The following is a 21,983-nucleotide window of genomic DNA, read 5'->3' on the forward strand; positions in this document are numbered from 1 at the left end:
CGCACGTCAGTCTAACATTTTTTAAATTCGCTTTGAAGCGAATACACTTTGTCTAGTCCCCCAGAATTAAAAACACTCAAGACAAGATTAATTAGTGTAATTATTAAAAATAACATCACTCAAGCAACGTAGTCTGACAATCGCCTTCGTTTGATGTTGAAGTTTGACTAATTTTCCATCATCACAACTAATTGACCGTCGTTACGCTAATGTATAAGAATTGTTAAGACAGATGCAAAACGCTTAAACAGATGTTTACACTACACTGTAACAGGTGATTCATAGATACTAGAATAATTGCATTTAATTCGCACACTTGTCTATATTGTCTGTTTGCATGTCTTGTTTGGAATTAGAAAGTTGATATGTTACCGCCTTAACATCCGTTATGTTTCCGATACACCAATGATAGAAATGCAGCAATAGCAGCTGCCGTGTATTAAGATACGGTATCTAAAATTATATTTAATACGGCAACGTGTTCGTCAAGTGGATTCTATGTGAGTCATACGACTTTAATTGCTAAGCCTACAGATATTACCGGCTTCTACTATTTTAAACGGGTCAAGTGCTCGATGCGGCTTCGAAACCATGGTTTAATCTATATTTATATAATACATACGAAAGTTTGGGTGGTTAGATATTTATTAGAAGCTATGTCCAGAACGGCTCGACGAATCTTGATGAAATTTAGTACGAATGTAGATCATAGTCTAGAAGAACACATAGGCTACTAACGTATTAAGTTTTTTATTTTTTTATTTTGAGCTAACGGAATTTGGGCGACATCTAGCATACAATATAGTGCCAGCCTAATCACATAAAGTCAGCAAATGAAAGAGTTTCCTCTTTCCATAAAAATCTCTAAGAAACATATTGACAAATCTTGAAATTCTTCTGTAGTCTCGATAGTAGAACAATTGTAAATTAAAACGCAGGTGAAAACAGAGCAATATGAAACAGATTGCTAGAGGTATTAACTAATCACAAGCGTGTAGTAATCGATTGATTTACATAGATAATGATCGCTTTCATCCGATGTTTTATTGACTAAAACATGTGAATATGCATTTAAATTAATTACAAAGCTGTAACATCTGCTGTGTTTTCTATTTTATATTATGAGAAGCGTAACTAGTAAGTGCCGCTATGTCGTAAAACGCAAGGTGTAACTAAATGTGTGTTTCATAATTTAACGCTCTGTGCAGATGACAAAACAAAAGACAATAGCTACGGCAAAGTGAAATTATAGGCTTAACAAAAATGTCAAGTGTTCGTTGTGTACTATTTTAAAATGTTAATATTATAATCAAAATGGCTGTCACGACTTCGCCGTCTTATCATGGATCACCGATTCATGATGGATTTGCAACAATCCGAGCGCCAAGGAGTCGTATCAAAATAAGAAATCTCGTTGAACCAAATAATCCTGCCAATCTACCTCAACGGCATTCAGAGTATTTTACCCTGCAAAGGAATTCCACGAATAACTTCTTAGACAGCAGCGTGGTGGTGCAATACGCGAACAATGAGCCGGTGAATAATAGCAATGACGCGGACAAGCCCTTGCGACTTAGCTTTACGGAACCAATCTATGCCAAAGTAACTCCGCCGCATTCCAAATGTACTTCCCCCGTAAAACGTAATGGCAAACTTGACGTTCATTACGATTCTATAGACACGAAGCCAAGAAGGCGGCTAAAAAGTTTGGAATACTCGTCGGGAACGGATCTGAAGATAGATGAAAAAAATGGAACTGCAATCATAAGTAACGGGGATCGACCACCGTCCGAGGTTTATTCCGCAAATCAGGACAGCTCCGAGCAGCATTCCGTGCGCACGGACACCACAGGCTCGTCAGTCGACTACAGAAAGAGACACACAGATAGAGATAATTGTTCGGAATCGTCGTCATACCTCACCGATAACGATAGACCTATTTCCAGTTATAGCGACAATTCCACCATACCGTCAACGGACACGGAAGACGTTTTGAAAGAATTGCCTAATAAATCAAGGTTCCATAAATCTCCCCAAAAATTTGCAACATTAAACTTAAGAAGACCAAAGTTTATTGACCTTAAACAACCCAGTTCGAAAGACAACCAATTTTATGGAAGCCTGCACAGGAATAAAATGGGTTACCATTCCGAACCAAATACTCCACTGTCTGGGGATCGGGTAGACTTGAGTGACGAATCTAGTCTATTAGATCAAGTTCAACAGATACCACGAATGCCTTTGCAAAACAATAGGAATGGATTTCGAAGGTCAGTTAGTGAGAATGGCTTTTCAAAAAGATTGAACTATAGGCATTCGTTTAGCGCCGACTACAAGTCGTCTGTTGTCAAGAAACCTCATAAATGCTGCGAGTGTGTCACTGGAATACCTGCGGAGGAAGAAGAAACTCAATCAACGAGAACGTTAGGGACATTATATGAAACGCAAGATCCTAAAGTTGGCTGTCAGACAATCCTTAGATCAAAACCACCTATACCTTGGTGGGAGTTGGCTATCAAAAAGTCTCGATATAAAAGCTGCCCAATACTAGAAGAGGTAAGTCTAAGTATAAAAACAAAGTCAGTATCTATTGTTATTATTAACAGTAGTTTTTATAACGTGCATTTCTTTTGTAAGTGCGATTAAATTGTATGCAGTCATTATTAAGTTTCAATAAAGGCTCCCGCAAAAAAGTATAATCGTGGCTGTTGACACAATGACTACCAGGTGAACAAAGACCACAAAAAGTACATTTTACTTAAAATTTCCAATTAAATTGTTATCACGTCATTCAGTCAGTAAATTGGTATTATTTTATATTAACTATTTTCATACTAAACGACAATGAAATTAATTCTGCTATTCATTTTGTACAATAATCCTTTTTACTCAAAGCTATATTAACTTTTGGTTTAAAGTTAATACATTAAAAACGTTTAAATACGATTGCAAACACCTTCCCTAGGGTGTTAGTTCCGTTTCAATTTATTTAGGTGTGGTTTGTTCCTTCCTGTAATTACAGTGAGAGTGAACTTCGCAATTAAACTATATAAGTCTATATATACGTACATAGGCGTAAATTAAATACCAGTTGGGGGAGAAACAATGTACACCTGATGTACAGGTGCGTTATAAAAATACAAGCTCGTTTTATTAACATTAATTAATCATAATTATTACAAGCTATAGATCATTTAATTCAATTTAGTCGTTGTTAATATCAACTCAATGTTACAAACCTAAGCACTTTTACAAAGGTAGAGGAAGACAGAGGATAGTATGGATGGATTAGATCGAAGAGGATAGGCGTAAGTAATGATTTAAATTCAGATATGATCTTTGAAAGAGATGCAGGGAATAGTAATACATACTGTATCAACTCTACGTAAGAAAAGGGACACTACGATGATGAACTGAAGTGTGAAAACATATTCCATCTTTCTTATTCTCCTAACGACCTTTATTCCTCGATATAATTTTATGAACAAGTTAAGCCACTGCTGATACAATCGTAAGAATAATAAAAAAAGTTACACAATAGCATACATACGGTACTTGAGAGGGCCAGAAATATCATTAGAAAGTAATAACAAAGCAAATGCAATGTGGCCAGCAAATTGATCGAAAATGACACGATAAGAATGTATAAAGGTGCGTTTTTAGTGTACAATTCGCACTATGGCTTTTAAGCTAAATATCTTTTGATTAATTTTAAATAGAGTTTAGAACATGAACTTTAGTATAGAAGTGTCACCTCATTAATAGTTCTACCCAAGAGTATCTAGTTTTTTTTTAATATCTAAACAGCTTTAAATTCTAGATTGTTATGTTCTGTATATTTTCTCTTTAAAATAAAAATACAAATTTTGATAGAGATTCTTTAATCTAATTTATCTTATTTATATCCGTTCCTAGGCTCTAGTTCGTTTTAAGATAGTGAGAACGCACCCTTACTTTTGCTTTCTAATTCATATGTATGTGTCTCATTTATTCACTAACAGGTGCCTTATGTAACTCAAACCTCTTTCATTTCACAGCGTACAGCTATAAACAAAAAAAGGTTTCTCGCCTTGTGATAAAAACTCCTACCTGACTACCGAAAAAGGTTCTATATTATCATCGGTCAGATGTGAACTTAATCGAGTTTTGAGATCGTTTAATGATTTCACTCATATTTTTTACAGTCCTTTCCCACGATACGATAAAATATATTTTTACGTTTATTACTTACGTTTCACTGATTCTCTTTTAGCGTTTATTATTGCTATTCTCAGCAACTAGCAACGCATCTGCAATTGCGTATGTCTATGGGCAATGGTCGCTACGCTATTTCGGTGATTTTAGGTGACCGCTTGCAATCTTATGATATAAAAATATTAGTTCATAAATTTGACTATCAATTATGAACTTTTACAGTTATAAATATCTTCTTATTGCCTAATTTGATTCTTAATTGCCATAGGCAAACCAAAACGTAATCAAAGTGGACACCCTACTGTGAAGTTTAGTTTTTAATTAAAGAATTCAAATATTAATTCTCTTACTTTGACAGTAAATATTATGACCAGTGATCCAAGTTTTAACGCAAGCGTTAAACTGTCATTTGCGTGGGTGACTAGACCATTGAAACGTGCATTCATACCAAAAGGGACATCAGATCTTGCGCAAACAGCCCCAAGCAATCTCTGTCATTGTTTGTTCAAATATGCCTCTGTTATTCTCGTTCAGCAAGGATTATGTCAAATGTTTATTACACTGAACACAACTTATTACTAATAGGTATTTGTTTAACAACATAAGCAGTATTACCATTTGAGAAAAGGTCAAGCTCAAGTGAAGTTAACAATAAACGTAAATCTTTTCATAAATGCTGACTAAGAAACGTATAATTTCTGTAACTTTTATACCACTGTTGGATTTAACTTTGCTTTTCACTATTAATAAATAAAAATATAATAATTAAATAAATAAATCAATCAATTAATAAACAAATAAATAAATAAAAATATGTTAGTTTATATCTTAGTTTGCTAAAGTCTTTGGATTAGTTTTAAAAAAGCGACAAATCACATCGATTGACTTAAGCAGTAAGAATTTGCCGTAATCGGACCAGGGCTCCACAAAGTGCCGTATCTAATATTGTCCGGTGGCCGGTGAGCCGTTCGTATCGGCACACTTTCCTTCCAACATCCGCCTTACTTCTCGCAGGGCTAGTTCCGCGCTTATCATATTTCATATTACCTTTACAGCTACTGTTACAATTTTTATTGCACTATAATTATTTTGCTCTCGCTTTCCGCTTTGATAGGTTACTTATTAGTGCAAACATAAATTAACGATCTGTTCTTAGGGTGACCATTTTAACTGGGAATTTTGAGGGAGATATTTTTAAAAACATATTATAGCATCATTATAGCTTCAGAAGCAGTCACCTTCTATTCAGAAGAGCCCATCAAATAATATAACAACATAAACAAGACGTTTCATAACTATTACTTAATTTCTCAGTTTTTTATCTATATTATTTAGTACTAAAATATCTGTAAAACAAGAATGAAGACAAAAAACAATATACAATATAATTAAGTATATATGATATATGAAACAATAGGAAATAGAGCGCCAATGGCCTAATGTTTAAGGGTACGGATTCCAGATCACGTGGTCGTGAGTTCGATCCCGCCATCATAAGCCTAGAGCTAATTTGGAATAGTTCAAGAAATATTGGTAAAAAAAATCTGCTAATATTTTATTAAACAATAAAAAAATATGAATCAGTTTCCCATATCTGTAGACAGCGATAAATAGGTAAAAGAAAGTACATAACAAAAGGGATTACCTAATTCATTAAAGGCACTGTTCATAGCACAAAATTGAAATGCTATCTATTAAGGTATTGCGTGCCCACCATAATAACTAGCGGGGGCATTGTACCCGCACTACGGATACATGTGTACCTTTAGTTCGGCTTACACTCACACAAGCTAACCTCCGACACGCGAACGTATATGCAAATGAAGGAAAAATTGTAAAAGAAATGACCTATACACTCATTGTTATTCAGTCTACTTTCTATCTTAGAATATCGGGTAATGGACTGTACAAATGATATGTGAAATTTATTATTTTTAAAGCTAAAATGTAAATAGTATGTAAGGTTAGTTACTCTGTCTTTTGCCGATGATGATGCTCAATTATTTTGACAGAAAAACATTAAAAATATTGCAAACAATTGAACATACTAAATAAGTTGGCAAATGTGACTCTGACGCTTTTCGTTCTGAAGGTGAACCATGTGTTCGTCTGTCACCTGCATTTAATATTATATTAATAATTAAATGTTCAGGCGACAACTTTTATTTTTCTATCCTACGGCATTGGTGACCAGCTATAACTTTGACAGTTTGGTCTTGTTTTGTTTTTAAAAGTTGAAACAGGATTAGTAATAGAGGACATTAAAAAAGAACAGGCTGTTTGCATCTGCTGATTAATTTAGTATAATTAGCCTACACCTGTCTACTCTATGCTCGGCTGTTACAAATAATCAAGTTTTTACTTACATTTTAAGTAAGAAACTTGAATGGGGAAATGATCGTCGATTCTGCGTACACATGAGACTATGGCCTATTCTTGTTAACTCGTGCAGGACGTTCTTAGTAATTTATCAATGAGTGCAAGCATTTACCTTAATTGGTTAAACAATGGTAGAGACACGTGAACAGGTGATTGCTTTACAAAGAAGATCATTCGATACTTAACCCTTTATCGTCTATAAATAGTAATTAAAAAGGACGATAGTTTTTTCTTCCTATGTTGGAATTCTTACGTTTTTGTAACGAAACATCCATATTGGGAGCTAAATATAAACGTTCAAATCCAATATAAACACCTGCCTCATATTAATAGAACAGAATAAGTACAAATGTGACTTTATTATTATTTCAAAAAAACACATATCGACATTTTATGAAGATAAAAATCCTCCAGAATAGGTTAACAATCGGTGTCTATTTCATTTCTTTGATTTTTACACGAAAAGATTTGGTATATTTGTTTTATTATTGCAACTAAGTCTCAGGACGCGGTCACAGAATAGCAAGTCTATTGGTATAACCCCTAATGATTGTACAACGAAGCCAAGTCGGTACGTTTGAAGTTTAATAAAAATACGATAGTACCAAAGGATACCCTCTTTAATTTCGCTGAGTGCGTTTCTGGGACGTCGCAAACAAAGGGTCCCGTGTCCAGCGCCGGCCAATAACACCGCGCAAGCAATTTATTCTGATGACTCACGTAACACACGATAAATATTTATTTATTCATCGCATTAAAAAAAAACAATGAAATTGAATAGTGCGTGTGATGCGATTACTGAATGTTTTTAAACGTTCTTTTAGTCAATTTTATTATTATAAATACGAAATCACGCTTGTAATCTATAGAAGACAACTAATGTTGCTCCTTTTTAAACACAAGACAAGGCACAATAATGATCATGCATATGTCACCAGCAAATCGTGTACATCGCCTGTTTGTAATTTGCCCCGACAAAACGCAAATCGTAAATAATTCATTCACATACACGACTTACCGGTGATAGATACAGACTATGTTACACTGCATCGTTACATCATCAAGGAAACAGCTAACAAAACATAGTATTACAAATAACGTCATTAAAGTCATCTCACAGTTGTCGGCATGTAACATGCGTATAAAAGCAAATCTCGACACCGTTTAACGTCCAGCATAACTTCGCTACGATACAATTTGACGTCAGTAATTATTCTGTCATCATAGTAACCGGTCCGGTTGTCGTGTACACGGGAGAGCAATTCAAATCATTATCGAGGTGATGTAGAGCTGGATTGGGGCCACGAAGTAAGCGGACAAAGGCTTGCGGTCATCTCGCATTACAACAAGTTGATACGTTTAATGACCGGTTCATATACTTCCCTGAATTGTTTATTTTCTCTTTTATTATTCGTAAACTTCATAACTTCATATATATATATATATATACTTATAAAAACTAAAATATTTGAAATCTTACTTCTAACTAATATTATAAATGCGAATGTTTAGATGGATGGTTCAACGGTTCAACTGCGCTTGTTGAAGTTTGACATAGATGTAGAGCATAGTCTGGAAGCCAAGAAACATTTTGATTTTACAAAAAATAAGATAGTAGTTGTATAAGGCATAACACAGTGATGTTGTACAAGAATGTTGTTAAAAGTAATACTGACCCTAGCTACGGCCCTAATAGAACCGACGCGCCAGATGTTGGGACCGTTATTTCACCTGAGTAATTCATACAAATGATGCACTAACGAATATTGAAGAAAAGAACAGTTACATAATTAATTAAAACACCTATTCATATTATTTATGTTATAATCTTACTAATATTATAAATGCGAATGTTTATATGGATGGATGTTTGTTTGAAGGAAATTTGGCATACATATAGAACATAATATGGAAGAACACATAGGCTACTAATTATGTTTGTTTTAATTGCTCGCGGATGGAGTCGCGGGCAACAGCTATCTTTAGTTATCTTACTTATATTATAAATATTTTAATAATATTTCAAAACTGATTGTTGTGATTGTGAGTTACTTCCCAGTTTGATAACCTTTGATTTGTATAATTAAAGTAATATTTATTTCTTATTTTGGTAATTTAGTATTATTATCTCATGTTATATTAATTAAAATGTTTGAGTAGTAAGGTCAGCAACGCATCTGCGGTTCCTCTGGTGTTGCTTATGTCAATAGGCGTCGGATCAATTAATGTTAGGCGATCCGCTTGTTTGCCCCCTTATCCTAACAAAAAAAGTTTCTCTAATTTTATTACGAACGCTTATACACATGTTTCCGAATTACTGTGCTAAGCCAAACATTATACGGAGATAGCCAGAATATAAACAGTTTTTATTAAGCCACTTCAAACATTATCACAGTCGACGCTGCAAATATACGTTGTGTTTGTTATGCATATAATAAGAGCTTCCGGCCACTCCAAACATTTCTAAGCCAGAGATGATTCTTAGAAAAGATAATACTTCTAACAATGATATATAAGAAATTTTGACTACTAACAGTGATTTAAAACGGGTCCTGGAGATAATGAACATTAGAAATAAGTTGTTTTTAATTATTTTCTAAAACTTATATTCTTAAAATAGACAAAAAATGTTATCTTACTATAATTTGTTTTAAGGTGTCTCCAGAACGGCTGAACGAATCTCGCTAAAAATTGTCATTGATGTAGAACATAGTAGTAGAACACATAGAATAGAATACTAATTAAGTTTTTTTTTTAATGCCGAGCAGAGTACACAGACAATAAATGTAATCAACAGATAAAACATAATACAATTTCCGTTTACGAGTATGGATATTTTGTTCAAATATGTCCAGACGTTTATTAATTTCGTAGGTACTGTCGGGTTTTTTTATCTATCTATGCGTTGTCTATGGGTTTTAACCGTTATTAGTATGTGTAAATTATTTATTTTCTCATTCGTTTGTGTCAATAGAGACTTTATCAAAACGTTCTATTCCATACATAGAACGAAACGTATTTCCGTCTGTCAGACACAGTCCTCAATACAATGTCTGACATTTACATCGATGTTATCATGAAAGAGAGATGGACCGACTCCAAATATGGTGATGTCAGATTAAATTCCTGACAAACGTATATTGATGACTTTCGGAAGTTGTGTACAAAATAACGGCACTATAGCTATTAAATGAAGTACACATTTAACCGTGGGTTTCTGAAATCAAAATCCCAGGTTAAAATAATTTGCTATGTCTATTTTGACAGGGATGATGATATGTTTTATAAAGAGATATTGTTAAAGTTGCTAATCAACTCACTTATAGCCGCACTGTACAGTATCGTGGGTACCCACCTTTTGAAAGTATATCGCCATCTCGCTCATTTTCTTTGCAAAAACAAAGATAGTAATATTTTTTAGTTAACTAATGTAAGTTTAAATTAATTCAATGATATAATACAGGCTTTAACATAAGATCATTGTGTTACGCAATTCGAAAGTAAAACTTATCCAATTAAGCCTCAAAGGCCGGTGAAAGAAACATTAAGAGATATAAAGAGTTTATTATAATTATCGAATTTAATTACGCGTTTGATATTCTAATGGCGGCGGGAACTCAGAGTCTTTAATTAATCACTGAGAGAACCGTTAGGAGTAGACTTTTACACTAAAGTAGTAAGATTAATGTAGAAATCCGCATACTAATCTTACTACAAAGGATTAAACTATGTGACAATTAAACATCGCTGAGTGTGCTAGTTAAACACTTAATGTGCCTTTAAGTGGCTCTTAAGTATTTTGTTATTGCAGAAACGTTTTCCATTTGTAGTCAATTAACACGTAGCGCACCACACAAGTGGAGTGGAGTACAGAGGAAAACCTTTTTACAACACTGCTTTCTAATTCATTATTATCTTCAATATGTGCATGCTAATAAATTCCTTGCTCGTTTTTTTAAATTAATTTCATAGTCTATTTAAAAAAATATAAATATACCACGACCAGTCGGAAAAGACTGAATAAAGAAGATTTAAAAAATAAACAGTTTAACAATATTCAAACTGCGGCATAGCGTTTAGTTAAAGTTAATAAGCCCGAATGATTTTATCTCTACTACGGGGCAAAATACGATTTGTATGACTTACTCGGCAAAATCAGTTCATTTACACTTTGTTTACGCTATCTCAATATGTATATGTGAACTACCGTGGGTTTCTGAGACCAACATATCCATTTAAAACATCTCTGTTTTGTCAAAGATAATGACAGGGATGATTTTTTATAGAGAGATTTTGGTCTCAGTAATTAAATACTAGTGAATAAAAAATGTTAAAAAGCGCGTATTAAATTAAGCACTTTTACGACGTATTTCTCTAAAACTGTCGTTTTGAAGGTTATTCTTGCCTTTTATTGCGAAAACAGTTATAGTTCGAAATTCTTATAATTATTACAAGCATTATTATCATATTTCTCATACCTCATTCATAATGCATGAGATTTAACATGTTTTTCCTTGTTACAGGCTCACGTGGTGTCTGCCTTCGAACAAAGTCTGTCGAATATGACACAGCGCCTGCAGCAGCTCACGGCCACAGCCGAGAGAAAGGTATGCTATCGGCTTACAATACGTATTCGTATGCGTTTAGTATGTAATATAAATGTGAGGGTCAATGACCTCGATCTGTCAAAAATTGCATTGAAAAGTACAGATAAAAAAATAATTACTTTTTTTTAGTAACCAGTAATCGGAATAAGGAATTAGAAATGTTATAAAACAATCCAGTTCTATATATAAATAACTAGATATCAGTCCATCGGTCCAGTGGCATTATTTAGAAAAGCTTGAATTGATTTCCTAGCGAAATCTGTTTTTTATAGCATTGATTAAATCTTGACTGGAAACGTAATGCTCTTTTCAAGCTCTCATAGGGACCGGTGAGAAACTAATCCGGATTTAGTTTCACATGATGTATATTCAATTTATTTACTTTTTTTTTCTTTTTTCATACGGAAGTTGCAACTTTCATAAATCTAGTTTGATTCTAAGTTTATCAAACAAGTTTTTATGTCGAGTAATTGATAAAAAAGGTAATATAAGCTACTTGCAGTGTAGGTATACTCCTGATAGTTATATGTTCTTGAAATAGTAACATAATTGTTAATGAACTAGAAGCTGCCCGCGACATCGCGGAATTAAAAAAACAAATTTAATAATAAATATAGGCTAAGACATCCGGAGATAGTATGGCCTCGCAACATTGCGCGATTTTCCCAAATCAGTTCTGTAGTTTCGGAGCCTATTTAATGCAAAAAACAAACAAATCATTTATCTTTATAATATGAGTATAAATTAAAAAACAATTATTAATAATAACGTTACCTTATTACTTACTCATAATTTTGTCTCATATTAAAATGTCATCTAATTTATAAAATTTACATATTCATTAATACCTAATTAAAATGCTAAGAGGTTTTAAAACTAGATATGCAGTGGATTCCAAGTTGTAACTGTTTTCATAGGACTCTGAACTAACGGAGCTGCGTCAGACAATCGAGTTGCTTCGCAAGCAGTCCATCCAGGCTGGCCTCACCACTGCCCATATGCAGTCTATGGGAATACGTGCAGATGGCGTCAACATTACGGGACAGGTAACCTATACAGAATAAAATAGTTTAATTTAATTATCATTCCTATTATTGAAATACAAATAATGCGAACAATCGCAGTCTAAGAATCTGGATATTTGGTTTCCTGTTTACGGGTCTACGACCATAATTACGCTCTGACAGCTGTCAAAACGAACCTGTCATTTTATGATTATGGTTATGGTGATTGGTATGTTGTTGTAAATGCTTGTTAAAAATGATTATCAAGTAGCGATGTCGAGTAATGAAAAGATCTGTCTCCTGTTAAATTCCTGTTTATTTTTGGATACTCGCATTTATAGACCAAAAATTAAAATTCGATTTTTTTATAAATTAATTTTCTTTATAATCTTGAAAGTTTGTTGCATATTATCATAAACGTCAGTAGATTTTCAATTATGCATACATAAATTATATTTAATCTGTGTAGCTAGACTATTATTAATGATGTGTCCGATAACTTTCGCGGGTTTATTGGCTCCACTGCACAGATAACACACGAGTCGCGTTTGTATTAAATTGGCCATCAATAGATCTGTTCTCGTTCCACATTTGAAAGGCTAGTGACATTTGATCATGTTATTAATTCGCTACATTTGTGTCAAATTAACGTACCCTACTTCACGATGTCCTAATTAAAGTGACTTAACAATTACATTGTTTACTATCAATGTTATTGTTAAGAGTTTAATAGACACTAGGAGCTTACTCATAGCTTAGATATATTTAAATAATACAGAAAAAAAAACATTGTTTGAATAGCCAAATGAATCTCCGCAATAGACTGAGTACCTGATACAAAAATCGTCCTAAAGATAATAAAAATAAAGTACTCATGGATTTTTTGGACACTTATTTTTCCACATACTTGTCCCAAAAGGATGAGATTAGAGATTTAGAGTTCATAAATTACTATCAACTAATATATTTTAATGAACAGGAGCCATCGAGCACACAAGCGCCTCAGTCATCGCCGCAACGCATGCAGACCGGTAACGGAGCAATCACACGCCATCTGTCGACCGATAGCGTGTCCAGTATAAACAGTCTGAGTAGCGGCTCTTCAATGCCTCATGATAAGAAGCATAAGAAAAAAGGATGGGTAATTAATCTTCATTAAAAACTAATCGTTTTTATGTCTTAATTAGCGTAATGCATTGTAATTTGCAAACTGTGTCATCGTGTGTACATTTTAATTAATATATTTCGAAATGAAATATAAATAAAGATTTAATTAAAAAAAAATCCATTTGGCGAATATTGTAACCGATGATGATGCAGATTTTGAAAAAAGAATTGTGCCAAAATTGTCCAAAACAACAGATATACAAAATCTCTGTACTTTTGAGTTTTATTCATGGTCTTACGTGATTATTTATTTGAATAAAAATGAAATAAAATTTTCCATGCGAATAATATAATGGCATATCTTTGATAATTTTTATCGCTGTCAGAACAAAGTGGAAATAATATATAAATTTTAATTTTAAGTGCGTTATTTATTAATATTATAAGGCGTCACAATTGCAGATATGTGGATATTTTACCAATTATAATAATTCATTTATCTTATCAAATAAACGACCATATAATTTTTATTACGAAATACATATTTGCTGTCAATGACCTCATTATTTGTAAACTTAAAACAATCAAAAAATCAATTAAAATTATGGTTCAAAATATATTTTTTTAAAGTACATTAATATTAGTAAAAGTCTTTTGTAAATTAGTAGTTTTTAATTATCATATTTTATTACAGCTCCGTTCATCATTCACAAAGGCGTTTTCGAGGAATGCAAAGATATCGAAGACTGCAAAGCATTCTTCCTTAGGCCAGTTGTCATCTCAGGACAGTTCCTCCGGCTCCCATCACTATGATGACCCTCACACTATACGAGAAGGAAGTAACGAGAACAGTCTGGAACATTCCCACGAAGCCTTACCTGACGCTAAGGATAAGCCATGCCCCACTAAGACTGATGAACAAGCCAAAGGTATTTGTAACTTAAAAAGATTTCTTACAAAGTAAACATATTCTGTTAAATGTCTGTCTAAAAATATAAAACTTAGCTATGGTAAAAGTCATCTAAAATTATATAAAGGGTGCCAATCTCACTAATATTCGAAATGTGAATGCTTAGATGGATGGATGTTTGTTACAAGGTAATCTCCAAAACGGCTCAATGGATCTTGATGAAATTTGACACAAATGTAGAACATAGTCTGGAAGAACACATAGCCTACATACTAAGTTTATTTTTTTTACTTCAGTGCGGATGGAGTCGTCGGCAATAATATCTACTGTTATCTTTTAAAATATGTCTTTAAAAAATTTTACAGTTTTTTTTATTGTTTTCAGATAAACCAGATGATGCTGGATTAGTAGATGAATTGAAGAGACAACTAAGAGAGAAAGATTTAGTGCTAACTGATATTAGACTTGAAGCTTTAAGCTCCGCGCATCAACTAGAAAGTCTCAAGGATACTGTCATTAAAATGAGGGTAATTATTTAAATATTGTTATTGTTATGACGTAGATATTCCTATTGTTGGGAGAGTTACTACACTGTGATTTTAAAACCACGCTGTTTAAAGCTTAATCGAATTAGGTCTAATAACATAAGGCGTGAACTATTGAAAAGGGTTATTATTTATTTCAATGATTTAAAGTTCTAAAAAAATATAATCGGCAAAATCCCTGGAAAGTAAATGATGACCACTAATAAGGTTAACTTTGTGACAGAACGAGATGCTCAACTTGAAGCAGAACAACGAGCGGCTGCAGCGCTTAGTGACGTCACGCTCACTGGCCGGCAGTCAGAGTTCGCTGCCCGCTTCGGATGACCCGCGACGCTTCAGCCTCGCTGACCAACCTCATCAGGTAAACATTTTAACTTCAACTCTTATGCATATAGAATAAGAATTAAATTAAAACAAGAGCTTTTATTACGTTCAAACTAATGCTTCTATTTAAAAAAATGTTTTTTTTTTAATAAGCTTAACATATATTTTTTTATTTATTCACACAGACATCAATGGACATGCACTCACAACCGCTAGATTTAGATTTCACACTCACCTCGACCCCTACCATGGATTTCTCGAAGAAAGGCTCTCCAAAGTCGGGTATGGTTGAACCGATATACGGTAACAAAGCCGTGTGCGAATTGAACGAGAACAGCGAAGCCATCTTAGGTGCTTTGAATGGTTCCGGCGATATATTTACGAACGGGTTGAGCGCTGGCGATAGGTTGAGTGGCGATTATGATATAAATACGGTGTTACCGCCACCTAAGACGAGGGAATTGGCGATTGGAGAGAGCTATTCTGATATCGGTGAGTTATAATACGGTCCTTTTATTAATACGTATCCGAGACTTCGTACTTAATTTTAAATTTCGTCAAGCAGATAAGTCGTTCACCTTTTTTTTAAGTAAATTATACGTTAAACTTTCTTATGTTGATTTGTATCCGACACACAAAAATTAAAATTAATATTTATAGTCACGCAAAAGGGGACGAATAAAAAGAATCACTTTCCTGATCTGTCACGAAAATAGGAAAACATTTGGGAAAAAATGTCTGTTTTTATTTTGTAAAAATATAATTTACTATGTATTCCTGTGATAAATTATTAACTATTGTTTGTCAGGAATTCAACCAAAGAACATAATAAATAACAAACAATAAAAACCACCCCTCGACAAGCAGTTTCGTGACATAAAGGTTTTATTGCGTAATGCACGCACGAAGTTATTTTTAAATTTCGTCCTAAATAATAAAAATTATTTGTAAATTGTAAGACAAACCTTATATCCAAACTTCTTTTGGTCTAGAACACATTATTAAAACAAATATAACATTAAAGCTTCACAAATATCTGCAGAAAACACAAATACACGTAATACGGGTAAATAGCAAGGCAATGTGTCAGAGATCATAAATAAAAACATAATCGCCTAGTCGATTGAATAAGTTAATACAAGTAAGGCTTACATCAAAATAAATTTCCAGGTGTAGCTGACAGTCAAGGTGACACCACAGATGGCAAGAAGATCGCAATAGCAGTGTACTTGGGACAGCCAGAGACATTCCAAAGATACTTCGAGGAAGTCCAAGACACATTGACAGAGTCCGAATGCAGATTCTACGCAAAACAATCCGCAGCCGCGTTCAATCATTTCGAGAAACAATCGAGTTATGACTCGCCTCGGATGTCACAAACACACAGCCCTGAAACAGAGACCCAGGATTATCCACAATCAATAAACAAATCCAACACGAACAGTCTCAAGAGTAACAAATCTACGCACAGTAATTCCTATAAAAATGTATATAATAGCGACTCAACAATAAACTGTAACGAATTCACTATTGCCTACACTTATATATCAGGCAAAACAACTTGGCAGAACTTAGATTATATAGTTAGGAAGACATTCAAAGATTACTTGTCCAGGATAGATCCTGGTACGAATCTTGGACTGAATACGGATTCTATCACGTCTTATCATCTAGGAGAGGCGACAAGGGGACCAGAGATCGGCTTCCCTGAATTACTACCGTGTGGTTACATCGTTGGCACTGTTAATACATTATATATTTGTTTACAAGGAGTTGGAAGCTTGGCATTTGATAGTCTTATACCAAAAAATATTGTATATAGGTAGGTACTTTTATTTATCATATTAAGAACTACTAAGTTCTTGGTCAATAGTTTAAACTGGAAATTTATTTGCAGATATGTTTCCCTGTTATCCGAGCATCGGAGAGTGATACTTTGCGGACCAAGCGGTACTGGCAAGTCGTATTTAGCTGCAAAACTTGCCGAATTCTATGTACAGCGCACACAAAGACGAGGAAATCCCGCTGAAGCTGTGGCTACATTTAAGTGAGTACTTCTTCACTAAGTAAAGCATTAGAAGAGACGTTAAACATTAGTCGCACTTATTAGCAGACTCAGTATTGAGTGAGATCGCTGCAGACCTAATTTATTCAATGTGAAATTCATATTTTACTGTAGATTACTTGCGGCGTAATGAATTTATTGTAATTCGGATGTTTTTAATAATGTGTGTATATACAGTGTTGACCGCAAGTCTTGCAACGAGCTGCGCGCGTATCTAGGTAACATCGCGGAGCAGTGCAGCGCGGCGGGCGCGGAGGAAGCTGCGCTGCCCTCTGTTGTGTTGCTCGACAACTTGCAGCACGCCTCTGCACTTGGCGACGCCTTCGCCGGCCTCCTGCCCCCGGACAACCGCAACATGCCTGTCATTATAGGTACGTCACCACAAAAAATTTATCATTGAATTGAGTACTCAAAAACCCTATTAGAAATTCAAGTGATACACGTCCGTAGAAGCTAAGCTGGCTTGTCCTAAAGAATCCTATGTTCCAAATTACAATTTATAATAAAATGGCGCATTCTTGATTGTAGAAAAGTATTTTCTAAGGTTTTTCCTAGGAATGAAAATGAGATAAATATAAAAAGCTAATGTTATTATTGTGTCCAGGCACAATGTCGCAAGCGACGTGCAACACCACCAACCTGCAGCTGCATCACAACTTCCGCTGGCTGCTCACCGCTAACCACATGGAGCCCGTCAAAGGATTCCTAGCACGGTAAATATCAACAGCATAAAAACTCTATAGAAATCAAGTATATACATCCTTATGATAGGTTTTTTTAATTAGATAATAATATGAAGATATGTCTGATAAAGAACGTATTACATTGTTTTTTTATTTTTATATCGCACTCTGACACTAGCTACACTGAATAGCTGTTTACGTAACTTAGTGCAACAGTTAATGTTAGTCTTAACTAAACAGTCAAGTATTATTTGTAAATTGTTACGTTTTCCCCAGATATCTTCGTCGCAAGCTGTTCTCCCTGGAGCTCCGTCTAGGCCGACGCGAGCCCGCGCTGGCGGCCGTGCTGGAGTGGTTGCCGGGCGTGTGGGCTGCTCTCAACGCCTTCCTGGAAGCGCACTCCTCCAGCGACGTCACAGTTGGCCCGCGACTCTTCCTCGCCTGCCCCATGGACTTGGAGGCCAGTCAGGTAAGATACACAATTCCTCCATTTACTGCTCAAATTCATTATCCTTGAGTAACATAGGCAATATTTAATATTGTTATAAAAGAACCTATATGATTGATAAAGCTATTAGTCTGTCTGTATGTTTGTAATAACGTATTATTGTTATATTTGTGTGTAGGCGTGGTTCGCTGACGTGTGGAACTACAGTATCGTGCCGTACGCGTCGGAGGCGGCGCGCGAGGGCGTGGCGCTGTACGGCCGCCGCCGACACGCAGCCGTCGACCCGCTGCACCACGTCAAGTCTACGTACCCATGGCGAGAGCCAAACCACTCACATGTTAGTATTAAAACAAACTAACATAATAACACACAAGTATCATAGGAACAGCTGTCGCAGAAATTGACTTCCACCGGGGTAATATTAAGCTCTCTGATAAGAGAAGACTCAGACTGCAGAAGTGTGGTAAACATGACTTGTGAGTTTCACAGTTCGTTGCTTTAACAAGGCATCCTTTCTATTTTCGGTCTCCCCCTTTAACTGACTTCCAAAAGAAGAAGGTTGTTTATTTCAGGTCGACTGATTTTCCTGTTGCTTTGTATCATTTTTAAACTTGTAATGAATGAAACATGAAATAGTTATCTTTATATTACAGACGCTGAGAGCGATCACAGTTGAGGAGATGAGTATCGAAGAAGCAGATCAAGAGGCGAATAGAAATAACAATCAAGATCCATTGGTAAGTTACTTCAACAAATTAAAATTCCTTATCAAAATGACATTTTACTTTAAGCAATTCGAATTCGAAATGCCTCAGACGTTCAGATAAAAATCGGAATTTCTATAAAGGTCTACGTTTTACGCATATCTGTGTATGCTTTTGTTTAATAAGTTTTTTTTTTATATAAAATATTGTTTTTTCGCAGTTGAATATGTTAATGCGCCTGCAGGAAGCAGCCAACTATAGCGGTAACCAAAGCCAAGATTCGGACAACGCGAGCATGGACTCGAATCTCACACACGACAGCTCTATGGGCAACGAGCTATAATTATTATTGTATAGAATAACAAATGTCAAAATACATTGTATTAGTCAGACAAACTTATTTGGCCCGATGAGAATGACGCTTTCGACGACGAAGATGACATTTTTATAACTAGGGTTACACTAGTTTTATTTTTTGTTACTAGGCCAGAAAAGTTCGTCATACTATACACGTATATGACTGCTAAAAGTCCGTAGTGACAATGTAAACTGTTTTAGTATTGCTACCTTCAAAAATTAACCCATTTTAATTTTCAAAATTATTTAAATAAGGTAGTTTATATACAATTGTCACTAAAAACTATATAAAGCCAAATATTTGCCATATGTACGATATTTATATTTATTTTCTTTAAGAATTATCTAAGTTAAAATTGTTTTATATATGCTACACCGTTAATGTCTAGATGGGCATTTACCTAATTACTGTCCTAGTAATATTACTGCGTCTATCAGTTCCATAGTGTTGCACTTAAGACACACTAAAGACCTCCTTAGTGACCATTAAAAGACAGGTCAAGCAGTAGATGAAGACGCTAGTTTAAGATTGTCTTAACGTTGCGTTGCGCACAAAAATCTAAATAATACAGATTTTGTAAATGCCTATCTAAGCATTGAATTACTGATGCTTTCTACAGCACAACACTTGAAAGGATTTTTCTCTGCATATTTGTATACTTAGGCAAATATTAAGAGCATGAGTTAGACCTTTCTTTATCTTGATGTGATTTTTTTTTAATTCGATTACAAGACGAGCGTTATTATAGAAATCACTACTGCAGTGCCTCGAGCGATATCCATTTTTTATAAAGCCTACAGGTGAGTATAGATTAGGGTATTTACTTGTAACAGAACGAGCCGCTCTCTATGTTCTAGTGTTTCCATTTCACGATGTTTTTACCTGCGTTCGTAAGAACGTTACATTACATAGAAACGCTCGTGAAAATGCTCTAGTGTATATTCACCTTTACAGTTTAGGGCTGTTAATATTTGGAGCATTATCGCTTTTACTATTGTTATATTTCGATGTTAGGATAAACCGCGTTTCTAAGACAATGTATGTAAAATATTATTATGAAAGTGTAATTTTTATACAATTTTCATATAAAACTCATGTACCTAATAAAAAAAAATATTAAGATGTAAATAGAAATGTTTAATATAATTTCCTTTTCTATGTGATTACACTAACCGCTAATAGAATAAATAGTATATTAATTTGTAATTTGTATAGACTTGTAACAACAGTGTTCGATATTAAATTGTGTGCATAACTGAGACGTGATATCTACAATATGTGCTTTACAAATATTGTCAAAATAAACATTGATTACATTAAACATGACTTTTATTACTTCCTCCTTAGTGTTACCAACAATGTTTCCCGTTGGACTGCTGGACTTAACGATAGGCCCAAAATCATAGGGGAAAAAATCTTATTGGGCCTATTGAATCTATATAAGTAAAAGTAACCAAAATAAATGTATTTTTGCTAGCTTTTGTGTACCTGTATTTACAAAGTTACTTGTAAGCATAAGTTTCTTCCAGAATCATATAAATTGGTTAACCGTTCGAAAGTTCGAATGAATGAAATGATGACGTCAGATCGTACTGTATAATGAAAATAAAACAAACATATTTTAGTTGTATTCATTTATTTATTGCTTAATCAGTATTTAAAACTTACATCAGAATTACATATGACATTGAAAAAATTTGGACGGCACAAGTCATTCGTTATAAAGGACTAGAATCATTATTGACTGAAATTTCTAAAAGGAACATCTGATTCTGTCACGCATCTGCTAAATAAGGCACAACCATATTTTGTTATTAAAAATTTTGGAACATATTGCTTATTAATACAAAGATATAAATAAAAATTACATACTAACAGTTATTTGCATACTGATTTGCGTAAATAAAAATCAGTAAGACTCAATTTCCACTTAGAAGCTAGCCGCGCATATCTTCCATTTGTAGGTCGCTCGTTTATCGAGAGCGTCACGTGTCCGAAGTCGTGCGATTAACTGCTAAGTGGAAATAGGGATTAATCTCAGGCAGTGTATACTTCAATGTTGCGTAAACAAATATGTATATTTACCACAATCTGTGATAATAATTAATATTATTAGTTAACCTTTAATGATTCCATGCATCACAATAGTTAAAGGAACTGAACCGGAACGGAACCATGAAAGGCCTATCTATATGAATCATTTAACAATTTACACCAATAACAAAATTCATGCAAAAATTATAAAACCAGTTCCATATTTTTTTACATAAATATAGTGTATATATTTTTTTAGTTTCCTTTATAGGCAGCAGTAATATAGGAAATATTAAAAACTGATTTGGACAGTAATTTTTTCATTGAAATACAATTTATAGGTACATTCAACTTTATAATCTATTCATCCTTTTAATAAACCTAATAAAAAGCATGCAGCATAAAATAATAATTGGACTAAATTGAGACAGCAATGTCTATCTATCTCTTACTAAGAGAAATCTGATTATAGTCCTTATATACCAGACATCCAAAAATCATTATGCCTTTTATAGACATAGCAGATCTCAGCTAGCAAATATACACACATAAATGCCTTATATACAGTACATAGTAAATGCTCTTTATTACATACTAATAACAAAGTCATTCATGCTTCAT

The 21,983-nt window shown here is 34.1% G+C and overlaps 1 protein-coding gene across 6 annotated transcripts in view; it reads left to right on the plus strand.

Annotated features, from left to right (window-relative positions):
• Window positions 1-20,649, plus strand: part of sick (sickie) — a 176,819-nt gene extending 156,170 nt beyond the window's left edge. For all 6 annotated transcript variants that reach the window (XM_013311285.1, XM_013311283.1, XM_013311286.1 and 3 more), the window contains 15 exons: window positions 11,097-11,180; window positions 12,098-12,226; window positions 13,164-13,325; window positions 13,986-14,220; window positions 14,586-14,728; window positions 14,970-15,107; window positions 15,256-15,562; window positions 16,241-16,892; window positions 16,968-17,117; window positions 17,313-17,506; window positions 17,740-17,848; window positions 18,095-18,287; window positions 18,445-18,603; window positions 18,920-19,003; window positions 19,191-20,649. In XM_013311285.1, the coding sequence (XP_013166739.1) occupies window positions 11,097-11,180; window positions 12,098-12,226; window positions 13,164-13,325; window positions 13,986-14,220; window positions 14,586-14,728; window positions 14,970-15,107; window positions 15,256-15,562; window positions 16,241-16,892; window positions 16,968-17,117; window positions 17,313-17,506; window positions 17,740-17,848; window positions 18,095-18,287; window positions 18,445-18,603; window positions 18,920-19,003; window positions 19,191-19,313 (2,862 nt within the window). In that variant the 3' untranslated portion in view covers window positions 19,314-20,649. The remainder of the gene's footprint in view (window positions 1-11,096; window positions 11,181-12,097; window positions 12,227-13,163; window positions 13,326-13,985; window positions 14,221-14,585; window positions 14,729-14,969; window positions 15,108-15,255; window positions 15,563-16,240; window positions 16,893-16,967; window positions 17,118-17,312; window positions 17,507-17,739; window positions 17,849-18,094; window positions 18,288-18,444; window positions 18,604-18,919; window positions 19,004-19,190) is intronic.
• The last annotated feature ends 1,334 nt before the right edge of the window (window positions 20,650-21,983 follow it).

The sequence above is a fragment of the Papilio xuthus genome, unplaced genomic scaffold (assembly GCF_000836235.2).
Source record: "Papilio xuthus unplaced genomic scaffold, Pxut_1.1 DF827680.1, whole genome shotgun sequence".
Classification (NCBI taxonomy): Eukaryota; Metazoa; Arthropoda; class Insecta; order Lepidoptera; family Papilionidae; genus Papilio; species Papilio xuthus.